The 12,705-nt window shown below is 46.3% G+C and overlaps 2 protein-coding genes across 4 annotated transcripts; both read right to left on the bottom strand.

Annotated features, from left to right (window-relative positions):
- Positions 1-973: 973 nt before the first annotated feature.
- Positions 974-2,362, bottom strand: LOC133905455 (uncharacterized). Its single transcript, XM_062347243.1, has one exon. The coding sequence runs from the start codon at positions 2,360-2,362 to the stop codon at positions 974-976; it is 1,389 nt and encodes a 462-aa protein (XP_062203227.1).
- Positions 2,363-5,021: 2,659 nt separating this feature from the next.
- On the bottom strand, positions 5,022-10,417 carry LOC133908395 (probable protein phosphatase 2C 8). Of its 3 annotated transcripts, XM_062350402.1 has the most exons (4): positions 9,448-10,417; positions 6,199-6,304; positions 5,891-5,993; positions 5,022-5,781 (listed from the first exon to the last, which is right to left on the bottom strand). In XM_062350402.1, the coding sequence occupies exons 1-4, from the start codon at positions 10,267-10,269 to the stop codon at positions 5,457-5,459; spliced, it is 1,356 nt and encodes a 451-aa protein (XP_062206386.1). In that variant the 5' UTR covers positions 10,270-10,417; the 3' UTR covers positions 5,022-5,456. The 3 variants fall into 3 exon arrangements, 2 of the variants coding, with proteins under 2 accessions (XP_062206386.1, XP_062206387.1); XM_062350403.1 differs by lacking the exon at positions 5,891-5,993 and having other exon boundaries at positions 5,029-5,781; positions 9,448-10,408; XR_009908202.1 differs by lacking the exon at positions 5,891-5,993 and having other exon boundaries at positions 5,734-5,781; positions 6,199-8,394; positions 9,120-9,578.
- Positions 10,418-12,705: the final 2,288 nt, after the last annotated feature.

Genomic DNA, 12,705 nt, shown 5'->3' with positions numbered 1-12,705 from the left:
GAGATATAGGTGACACAAACTAAATTCACTTTTAGGAACATAATTAACATAATTGTGTAATATACATATCAAGATTTGGGAGAATGAGCACGATTGTTGATTCCAACTCAAACACTAGAATCCACTAAATAGGAGCAAGAGGACAAGGAAAGGGGGAGGGGGTGGGGCGGGGGATGTAAACCTTTAAAGTCCAAGGGACAATCCAAACTTCAAATTATCAAGATTTTGGTTGGTCTTCAACCGAATTAACAAAAAAATTACCTCCTGAGCCAAGCACCCAGTGGACAGATACTATCTGGACGAGCTGCTCGGCGCAAAACCCCAAAATAGGAATTGCGTCATTAGTAACGAGTAACGAAAATAACCTTCACTAATGACTCAATCATCAGTGATGAGTGTAATTATGACCCATAACTAATGACACAATTATTAGTGTCAGGTGTAATTATCACCCATCACTAATGCAAGAGTCTATCTTTATGACGTGTGCCATTTCTACGCATCACTAATGAGTCTCTCATCAGTGATGAGTTTTTATGTGACCCATCACTATGGTATTTAGTGACAGGTTATTTTCTCTCCTGTCACTAATTATATATCATTAACGACGGGTCTTGACTAGGATCCAGCCTAGGATCACATTAGTGACGGATCGTCACTAAATTTGTCACTAATGTAATATTAGTGATGGTTTTTTAATAGGCGTCACTAATACTATATCTCCAATATTTGTTTCTTATGTAGTTTGTAAAACCCAACTAGGTGCCAAAATTCCATGTCTCTTATGTATACGTTCCAACATAGTACATGCATATGTATACAATTATGTAAGGTGCCCGCTCCATATGCCTCAAAATTTTGTTCTCGAGTTCATTCATCATCAACCTACAATTATATCCTGATCTACATCGTAACTAAACTGAATTTTTCCTTGAACGGGAGAGTCCATGCGAAATTCTTCCGCTCTAATAACCTACTGCTGCTGCCCACCTGTGGACGCCGAGCCCTCTGTCCCGGGCGAGCCTTGTTGCGCCGCTGGCGTTTGCACTCCCGGCCCAATGTCAGCGCCAAAGAGAAATACTCTACGCGTCACGGGCGGCCCAGCAGGTGCAGGCTCGGGTGTTCTGTCCACCGCTGGCGCCGGAGCAGGCTGCGGCGCCTCCACGGCCGGCGCAGGCGATGCCTCTTCCGCTTTGACCGGCAGCACAAATCTGAGCTGTGCCACGTCCTCGGTGGTCAGGGCAGGTGCCGGCTTTTCGACTTCGGCGGGCGGCGGTAGGGGCTGGATAATGCGCTGCTTCTTCTTGGGCACGATCGGCGGGCCATCCCAGTGCGTCCTCATGTGGCCGCCGAGTTGCACCCCTTTTGAGAACTCTCTAGCGCACATCTTGCACACGTGCGCCTTCTCCGTCTTGGGGCCTCGGCGGCATGGAACGGCGCCGTCCTGGGGCATTCCCGCGGCCGCGGCGGCGAGTTCCCTGTTCTTGTGGCCGGTTACGTGGACACCAAGCGCCTGGTGCGTCTTGAACCACTTGTTGCACTCGCTGCATGTGTACCCGTTCAGATTTTGCCCTCCTGCAGCCGGTGGCGCAGCGGACTGCTGGAGGACGAGTGGAGCTTGCTCCCCTGCAAGCGGCGGTGGCGCAGCTTGCTGGTGGACGACAGCTTCGGTGGGTGGATTGGCTCCTGCCACCACTATGGCCATGGCATCATTATGTATCGGCTGCGCTCTGCTGCTCTCGCCGGAAAGATCAGTTCCTGCGGACGCCATGGGCACGGACGACAGATTGGTTTTTGCGAAAGCCATGGGCATCGGCTGCAGGACAAGCTTGGGCTCTGCCACCATTATGGTCATGGAGCTGTCCGGTTCGGCACTCGGAGAGACAGCCGTGCCCCCCGACCCAGGGCAGCCTCGCTTGCCGGTGACGCCCCAGCTCCCCGCGACCGCCACATTGCCCTTCACCTCCTCCCCCTCCCCGTTCCTCTGCTCGTGGCGCCCTTGCGGGCGGTCGTGAACGTGAACCTTCATGTGCCCGCACACTGCCTTGTTGCTCCCGAACTCCTTCCCGCAGAAGCAGCAGGCGTGCACCGGCGCCGCGACGGCGGACGAAGGGCTGGAGTTGCCGTAGTTATTCGCCGCGACGGAGGACGAGCTGGCGTTGCCGTTGTTGTTCGCCGCGACAGGGTACGAGCTGGCGTTGCTGGTGGTCTCGTCCGACTCGTCGGAGGAATAGTTGTTGTAGTACTCTGTGGTGTCCGACGCTGAGTGGTACCTGGGGACGATATCGCCTTCTTCCATCTCGTCATCCAAATCAGCCTGACGGCGGCGGCGCCGCGACCGGTCTTCAGAGGAGCCTGCCATGGGTGCCAGGGAGGATCCACTAGCAAGCGTGGTGTAAAACAGCTCGACTCGCCGCACTCCCAACGACGACGAGAAGCTGGGGATCAGAGGCGTACGTGACTTGAGATTGGCTTCACTTCCTCAGAGGAGTCCCCTTTTATTGCCCGGCCGTCACGTAGGATCCTCGGACGAGTCGGCAGCAAGGACTCCGAGTCCTAGACCGATACGACGACCAGCAGAGACAAGACCTGCTGCGTATCATTCCTACCATTTTTAACCGGCCGAGAATTATCTTTGTATTTCTGTCTCTGTTTCTCGCACGACTCCGATCAAATAAATGCCGATCTCGTGTTGGTGTTGGTCGTCTACTTGCACTCGGACTGCGCCTGGTGCTCGGATTCGACAGTAAGCTGTTGCTATGCTTAGACTGACCTGGAGATGCATGGGCGCCAGCTAAGTTCAGGATATTGATCACGACCGAGTGCTCCAACCACGAGAGTTTAATCCGACTCGAACCAGATGAGAGAACCAAAGATCAGAGCCGAGAAAAGGTAGCTCATGCTTCGAGCTTCATGCCTGCTTGATTCGACCGAAAATTGTCAGCAAAGAACTGTCACACCTAGTTTTAAAACCAAACCAAATGTACATATATGTATGTTAAGATCAAGTTATGTATATATAGTAACATTATAAGTGAAATGATATAACAATATCATTAGCTTAAACGTACCTTCGTTCTAACCAGGGACGAGCGATGCAGCAGAAGTAAACGCAGTCTTCAATCTTCAGGACGATACCACAAGTAATCGACGGAGAATACATCCTAAAACGTGCCATCTTATGCGAAGTCTTTAAAATCTTCCCCAACTAAGCAATATTGTTTGTGTATAACAAGTTTGAGTACATATAATACTCAGCAAGTGTGAAAAAGTATGACAATAGATTTAAGACAAGGAATGTTTGACTCTGGTTTATTATAACTAAGTCATTCTAACTTGAGACTCAATACGACAATACTTTAAAATACACAGCTCATTAGATTCCATCTGACTACTAAATTCACCAGGTATTCCGTATCTAGTTACCAACTCATCGGGTCACCACCACCCGACTATCAAAATCAACTATCCAAGATTCTCACTAATCATGAAGAACTTCAAACCGCTCTTGACCGTGAGCATTAGTGATTAACCATTTTTATTTTTCAGCATATATTGTACAACTTTACTCACGAGTCATGATTCCCGTGTTCCTTCACACTTCTGGTGTCTAGAGCCGGGTTCTCACTATAAGACCTTTACAAAGCACCTCCTAATCTGTATACATCCACTAAGGTTTCGCCGCTAATAGAGATTCCATCCACTGCAGAGGTCCCCTCTTGTATCACTTAACAGTCAACCGATGTGTACAGAGTTAGGTGGACCACAAATTATTCAGCCAGACCCTACCCATATTAGCCTCGTTGTTGTACTGTTTAGCTAAGTTACATGCTTCACAAACCAGCCCTTAGGATCTAAAGTAGGTACTCGCAAATTATCCAATGCACACACAATAGTCATACCAGACAAACTAACCTGCCTAGATCCCTATGATCCATATTCCTACAAAAGATTATATAATCTGGTTCATGTTACGTAGACAATTAATCAGGTTATTAAGTAACCCACTCATATCCATGACAGCAAAGCTAAGCAAGTCTACCCTTGATACCCTGACTCTAACACAGGTAATAAGGATAATCTAGAAAGTACTAGCAACCCTTAAACATGGGACATACATGCAATTCAACAAATAAATGACACACTTTCCTACAATGAGATCAAAGTGGTCAAAGACACTTGCCTTCTCCGATTTTGTTTTGCTCAAAGTCACCAAAATCTTGGTCTTAGATGTTGTCAAACTACTCCGGAACAAACTCCTCTACACTCAAACAACACAAGCAACACTAAGAACAAGCACTAAATAAAGCAAATACAACAAACAAATGATAGGGCTAGCTAGGGCACGATATTAGGAAGATTTGGACGCAAGGACCATCCAAATCGAACAACGACACGAAAACTATGGCTAAACGAATTTTAAACGGCTAAAAATGATGAAAACTATTTTTTGAAATTAAACCTATTTTTTAAAAGTCCTAAACATTTATTTAAAAAAATTTAGAATTATTTTATAGCATAAAACTAGATAGAACAATGTTATAGAATTTATTTGCATTTTTCTAGAAATAAATCTAATTTTATTAGTGGAAAACATATTAAAAGCATTTATTTAACTAAATTAAACATATTTATAAATTATCAAAATAAATCTATATTTTTGAAACCATTTTTTAAAATAAAAATTTATTCTATCATTTTTGCAATAATTATTGCACTGGAAGAACATTAAATAATATTTACAAAAATAAAAATAGAGCTAAAAACAAATTAAAACATTTATCTAAAACATATCTATTTTCTAGATTTTTTTCTAATAAAGAAAAACCTATTTTCTTAAGAATATGGAATATCATGAATTATTTTTCTAAAGGAAAAAACGTATTATTGCACAAGCACCGGCTTCATCAGCTGACTTCACAGCTAACTACCACGGCTCGTTGACTGGACTGTCACGTATAACAAAAACTCCTACGTGGCTTGTTAACATTGCAAGATGACTGGGTCGGGACCTATTTAAATCACGCGTGTTCAAACTCGATTTGACGGCTCTGATCTAATCACACGAAAAGGATATCTAACTTCTAATCTATGACGCACAAAAGAGATTGGACGGATGAAAGGGAGCCCCTACCTCGGCTCTGGTGAGACAGATGACGGCGGCGAGCTGGCTTTACATTCAGCCGAGATGATCAGAATTGAGAAAAAGCAGCATATGCTTCTTGCTGCTTCGATCGGTAGGAATGCCATATCTGGATAGAACTAACGCAATACAATAGCACAGCTACGAATAGCTAGCTACCAACACTCACCAGTCACACAACACATGAGCAGCTTTATGGACAGATCCCTGCGAGCCCGAGCGCTTTTTTACAACATCCCATCATACACTCAGCTGCGAATTCTTTTTCCTCACTCTCTCGATCGCCTCTCGCCATGCTACCCCTCCATACTACCTACCGTTCTGTCTGCTCGCCGTCCGGCTCTTCAGCCGTCTCAACTCCACCACCACGACGCTGATGTTGTCCTTGCTGCCGCGCGACATGGCGAGCTCCACCAGCAGCGCGGCCGCGTCGGTCGCCGTGCTCCCGGAGACGGACTCCGGGTACTTGGAAGCCGCGCGCCCGCTCAAGCAGTTTCTTGCAATCTTGCAAGCCACCTTGTTGGACACGACGTCCCAAAGCCCGTCGCTCGCCAGTATGAGGAACTCGTCTTTGTCCGTGCGGTCCATAACTGTCACTTCTGGTTCCGCTGTCACATATGGTTTCAGGTGATAGTCCCCTGAAATGGCAGGCAGAAGAAATTCAGTCATCCATCCAGAATAGAGCATCTGTATTGCCTTATCTAAATGTAGACATGATATGTAATGTGTTGAGCATTTCGAGTTCACCAAATTCCAAGTCCACAGAGGGTTTTGCGCCTCATTGGAGTGAGGTTTGTTACTTCACTAGTCATCATAGGGACCACTACTGGTGTAGCCTGGCTTATGGGACCTTCACAGTGCACAGAACATCGCATTGCAGAAATTTTCGAAATGATCTTACTGACAATATAATCAGATATCCTCAGCTAGTATTAACTGTTCCTTACCAAAGCTACTGCAATTGTTAGCCAGTTGAAACTCTAGCTAGAAGCATGCTGATTGTGCATCTCAGTTCACTTGGAAAACGTATAGAACAAAAGGAGGCATCATCGTACCAATTGACCTTGATGTCGCAAGCACCCCCAGGACACGGTAACCATTCCAGTTGATGACCCTACCACCTGCTGCTTCTACTCTTTCCAACTCATCCGGGCGGTCTGGCTGTACAGTTAAAACAAAGTATTCATTAGCATTACCTGTGGCAAACGTTACAGGTTAGACAAGGTTGAAACTGTAAAAGAGGTACAGTTGTAGGAAAAGAAATCTCGAATTGAATCCAAATAATAGACTAATTCAAAAGTGTGTTACATCGTCAAACAAAAGAGACAACATCACTTCCACTAACCCGAAAACCTGGACTCGGTAAATGATTAGACATTGCAGAACTTAGAGCAGAACATAGATCAAATCACATTTCGTTTTAATATGAAGAACCTTATCAATATAATGCAACTTAGAGCTGAGCATGGTTCATTTCACATTCAGGCTTTCTAGGGGTCATTGTTTCCTGTACTCTACAGAGTATAGACAACTTGAACAACTTGCAGTTCAAAATGATGGATACAATCAACAGCAGTGCTTTTATATAAAGATGTTATCATCAAAAGATCACGTTGGGAGAAATTGAGGTAGGTTTCTAAAGGAAGCATGGCACATAAATGAGGTCAAGAAAAAATCTGTTCTCGTTGCGAGCATATCAAGTCGTATCAAGTGCAGTAGGAAACTTCAAAGTTCAACTATTGCCGGAGTACCAAACAGAGATTTTTCTTTCACCACCTTTATTAATCACTTGGACTGTCATTGCACTCTCCTGGCGCCTACATCCTAGCAAGGTAATTCTAAATAAAATTAGTGAATATGACACTTTTTTGGCAACTGGAGCTTTCTCATATTTAGGAGAAGCTATGCCACATTTTAAAACCATATCCTCGCATTGACCAATTTCGTTAAGGACACCTGCAGAACAGTTGCATAATCTCTATGCACATCCTACATCATTAGAGTTTTAAGGCTTGCATGACACATGATCGAGGTTGGTCCCCACACCCGGAGTGAAAAGACCAAGCCGACAAATAGAAATCTTAAAGCAGCAGCCTGGTAAGCGACCATCGCACTTGGTATGACTTGACAAACCCACATCTAAACAAAATTGTTTCTCTTTAACATTAATAGTGTTATTGTTCAACACTTGCATATTGACACCCACCCCTACTCCATTGACACACCAAAATGTCAAGCAATTTATTCCCCATTATTGTATCCACTATCTTGTTTCAAGCTATACCATACCAACGAATGTATCACACCCTCTTGAGATATTTAACCCTCCAAATAATGTGAACCACGTCTGCAGCATGCCATTAGCACTTAAAAACTAAAAGACAAAAAGAAGGAACCTTAAACATTGTCACAGAAGCCTTTCGGCAACAAAAGTCAATCTGTTCTTTTTTTTTTGACAGATTGATCCTATGCTGTAACCCAGTACTTCTGACATTGATAAAAGATAGAAAGCTTAAATATCTTACCTTTGAAGATGTTAGATTAAATGGTGAAGCATCCTATATGGCACATTTTAAGCACAACTAGTACTGAATAAGGTGTTAGTATTGTATGACATTTACCATAAACAACCGAATCAATGACATGGGCAATTTTCCCAAACAAATCTATTTGTACGTAACTGTTGTATTTTCCAAAGAGCCACAACACCACCCAACTTTGCCAAGAGAAATGACATAGATAAACTAAAGAACTCAGAATAGTAGACTATATCACAACAAACAGTAATTCAGGACTCTGAAAACGCAGTACTCCAGTCTGAGGTTTTCAACGAAAATACAGGAGCAGAGGTCAGTACAAATCTCAAGGACTGAACCGAGCTAACCATCGAAAGAAAGAAAGAAACTTGGCTCTCCCGGTGCAGTGCACACAATTACCACCCTTCTAAACTATATAGCATGAGTGGATTACTGCAATGGAACCTTTTCGATTTCGTTCCCCAAAAGAGAACCTGAGCATAGTTTAGACAGAGACAGGCCACGGAGATACAGGAGCTAGGGGCTCATGTCTGAGGAAGAGTTTCTTTTGGCCTCATGTGAAATTTCTGCCCGATTTGTTCTTGCTTCCCAATCATGCCAAAATTTGCACCGGAGTCAAGCTCTCCCTACATTAACCAAGTGAAAGGAGTAACTGAAAATTAACCTATTAACTTTACTTACTAGTGAGACGGCAGCAATTCCGTGTTGTATCAGCTGTAAGCAAGTAGGAAATTGTTTCAGGTACGCATATATTAAGCAAATCCTTCCCACACTAGGAAATTGATGACCTGAGCAACCTTCATAGCACAGAAGGAACCCATCAGTCCCAGACAGATAGTCAACATAAATGCAGCACTGCATCAACGCAAGCAGGACAGAAAAAGAAGCCACGTCGACCTCGATCCAACCAAATTATTTCTACGCACATTCAGTGACCATGGCCTAACACACCCGTCCTCGCGGGGAACCATGTCTGGGCCCGATGGGGAACTCCATCGACGTGTCGCTCGCTTCCACTCGTGACGAGGACCCGGCCAGGTGTAAGCCACCAGCCGCTTGGCCTTTACCTTAACAAACCCGGCCGGGGAGGTGGGTGGGAGAGTCCTCACGGACTAATCTTTTCTCACGAGTCACGAAATGTGACAAGCGAGGTCACCTCGAAAAAAATCCTACAGGTACTATTTAAGATCTGAATCTAATTTATAGTATGACACGTTGTAACTTATTTTCTTATTTGTTTTCTCATAAATAATTTTCTTTGCCTTCACAAATTTATAATAATTTTTATCTCATATCACAATATAAATTAAGACAATTCCCATAAGATTATTTTCCAGTCACCTACCCCTACCACACACGCCCCACGAGAGAATCGGCTTCTAATTCGGCACAACGTCACACGAAGTGACGGCCAAAAGCAAACGGGTGAGCGATGAAACCTGCGGCACGGTCAAGCCCTCCTGTTTCGACACGGCGGCACGCGAAAGGGGTTGTTGAGGCGGTGCGCGCTGAGAGCGTGGAGGCTTTGTGCCCGGCACGCGACACCTGTGATCCGACCCCCCACCAAAAAAAGATCTTGGCGGAGACGCTGCCGTCATGACGCCGACGTCGATGCGTTGCGTCCCTATAATTCGCAGACGGATCGCTCACAGGTCTAGATTAATGCGGATCTGGAACACTTGGCAAGTTCTCAGTTTGCCGCCCCTGATGGTGTCAGGCGGTTTGGTTTTGGGAGCTGTGCGGGTGTTGGACACAGGACACTTGTACCTTGTGGTCGGAGGAGAGCGGCACGGCGACGCCGCCGCGGGAGAGGACGGCGCGGGAGTCGCCGCAGTTCGCGACCACGATGCGGCGGGGGCCCACGACGGCGACCACGGCGGTGGAGCCCACCGCCTGCTCGCCGGTGTCCTCGTCGCCTTCGTCGGCGCCGCCGACCTCGCCGTCCACGCGGGCGAAGCAGGCCGCCATGGCCTCCTTCCACCGCGCCCCGTCCTGGTCCTCATCGGCACCGCCGCGTTGCAGCTGACGCAGCCGCACCACCTCCTCCGCGAGCACCACGTGCATCCGCTCCCGGCACGCCTCCGCCACCTGGGACCCGCCGTGCCCGTCGTAGACCGCGAAGAACCCCTCTTCCCCGACATCTTCCTTCCCACCCTCCCCCGCGCCGCCCTTGTCCTCCCCCGCCGCCCCTGCCGAAGCCAGGAACGGCGCCGCGATGGCGACCGCGTCCTCCATCTCCCGCCGCCGCCCGATGACCGACACCGCGCCGTGCGACACGCACGCCGGCCACCTCGCCGCCGCCGCTTTCTGCGGCTCCGGCGCCACTTTCGCTGAGTCTGCCGAGTCCGAGGAGCTGTCAGGCACCGGGCGCACCCGCTTCGCTCCCTCCTCCTCCGCCGCCGCCGACGCCGTCCGGCCGAGCCGCCGGAGCTCCAGCCTTCTCCTCCGCGCCGGCCGCGCCACGGCGCTCACCCTCTTGTCCCCCGCCGCGAGCGCCTCGCGTACTGGCAACCCATGATCTCTCGTGCCCGTCTCACCGCTGCTCATTTCCTTCTCCGAGTAGAGGAGAGAGCAAAAGAAGTTAGGCATGCGAAGGCAAGCCGGCTTTAATACTCGCGGCCGCGGCGGAGAACCGTCGGGTCGGCCTTAGATAGCCCAGATGCCCGACAACGCGGGCGGGAGCCGTATCCGGACGTGGATCTCGCTTGCCGGTACGTGGACGAGCGCGATCAGTCGGTGCCCCGTCGCGTGGCGCTCGCGATGAGCGGCTTTCGACCTCAGGGCTCGAGGAAGGGCGTGGGTCGCGTGAACCGTAGAGACGGATGCCCGACGGTTAGCTGTGGGCCCAGGATGGCATACGAACAAGGTGTGCGTCGAGTGGGAGCACCCGGTGGCCTCGTCATTTTGGGTTTTAGGTAGGGTTTGGTTGAATAGCTAGACGTGATACAATAATTTTATTTATATATTAAAATATATAATAATTTATTTATAGGTATTTGTTTGATGAGTAAGATAAAATGAATCTATTTTATATTTTAGATTCACAGTTAATTTTATGTTTAAAGTGGGACGGCTGTATTCTATCATTTTTAAAATAATTTTGTTTCGAATCTTTAAAGAATATTCTTTAATTCTAAATTATTTATACCGTTATTCTCCATCTAAATAGTTAACAATAAAATAAATTCGCTCCAATCCACTGACATTCGCGTGGGATTCGAGGAAAGGAGAGGGTTACGTGGAGGAGAGAGAAAAGAAGACCGGTGTGGCATTCCGTGCGATTTTGACTGGCAGGAATGAATTGGTAGACGCACGCCGTCTTCGCATGCCAATGTGCAAGATTCAGGTGGCTTTGGACGCCACTTTTTTTTTTTTTTTGTTGTTGCGGGAATTGGACGCCACTTGTTAAATGCACTGCCTTCTACTTGTTCAAATTAGGTAACAATGTCTTTTCTTCTGAAATTCGGTTATATATTCTTTAAGCAATTCTATATCTAGGCAATTCAACATCAAAAGTCACACAATAAATAAATAGCTAAACAGTTCATGAATTTTTATTGGAGTATTGCTAGACAAAAGTAGGAATGACTTCCAAAGTGATAGTATACTTTAGCTCGGTGCACATGTTGCAAGGATTTTAAGTCCAAATTTAGAGCAAGTTTTCATGAGTTTTTAGAAAGTTCCAGCATATCTCAAGTGACTCACTCAATACAAAAAGGTTGAAACGTGGATTTTGATGTACACTACCGATCATGACAGTCCTAGAGATGCTACCAATGTACAACCACTAAAGCTACAACTAGAGAAACTTAAACCACCATCTACCCCATGTATAAATTGGGCTTTTTCTTGGCACTAATTCCTTGAGAAACTGTGTATTTCCCAACTTCATATGCAATTAGCTCGCCTCGTTGTAGCGGTGAGCTTTCAATGTAGAGCGGAACACTAAGTGCATGAGAGGGATAATTGGGCCCCGTGACTCATGAAAATTTGTTAAGGGTCTTTAGTTCTTTTAAAGAAAATAGATCACAGGCTTTTTCATTGAAAAGCGGATCATGGGGTTTTCCAACAAAAACTATCATACACCCATGTGGCCTGCATCCTTGTCCGACGGCTAAAGGATGACATGTTGTTGAGTAGCTTTCTCTATTTTAGATGGAACTCTCATCGTGATATAAAAACTATAATCTTTTACATGGCCGAAAGTTATGAAGTTGTATTTTGAATGTTTAGAAACATCACAATGACTAGTAGCTTCAATTAATTGGTCATCAAGTATGTATTGCTTTTGACAAATTTAATACCATATGCTCCTAAATTCTATATCTTGCCTATGTTACAGTTAGATAAGCAACAACATTGAAAAAAATAATCTATCAGCTGATAATGGTCTGCACTTATGAAGAACATGTGCCAAGAGTATAAGTCGTACATATGATGATGTTTTTCTACGTTGTCGGTCCTTTTAGGATTGGCTAAAAAAAAATATTGTAATGCGATACCAGCGGAACAACAGTTAATCTCCGTATATAAGATTTTTTTCATGGGACGGGTAGCCTCTTCTTTCTTCAGCTCTTAACAAAGAGCAGGAGCAGCTTAGGCACGTAAAAGGATGTTATAATTGGCATATTAGGCTAGCGATACCGCGGCGCGGTAGATGTGACAGTGACCGTGGTGATTGTAATCGAGAGAGCGGCTCTTTCAATCTATTTTGGGTAACGGTTAGGCCTAACTTCTCGTGACAACGCCAAGCCAAAACACGAGGACACATCCGCACTAAAAAAGGTCACTCGACAACCAAACGTCGACAGATGTCCGCGCCTAGTTAATGAAGCGTCAGTGTAAACCGAATGCGTCACAATTCCCTTGGCTCTTTTGTGATTGGAAATTTTACCGACCACTGCACGGGCGAGCGCTGCGTTCGTGATGGAGCGAGCGGGTGCTGCGTCCTGGGACGGTTGGCTGGGTGGAGCAGAGAAATAGCGGTCGGTGGGGGGGGGGGGGGGTGGGTGGGGTTCGGAGCGC

Source organism: Phragmites australis, chromosome 2 (genome assembly GCF_958298935.1).
Source record: "Phragmites australis chromosome 2, lpPhrAust1.1, whole genome shotgun sequence".
Lineage (NCBI taxonomy): Eukaryota > Viridiplantae > Streptophyta > Magnoliopsida > Poales > Poaceae > Phragmites > Phragmites australis.
The sequence above is the reverse complement of the archived record's forward strand: the minus strand, read 5'-3'. Positions and strand labels throughout refer to the sequence as shown.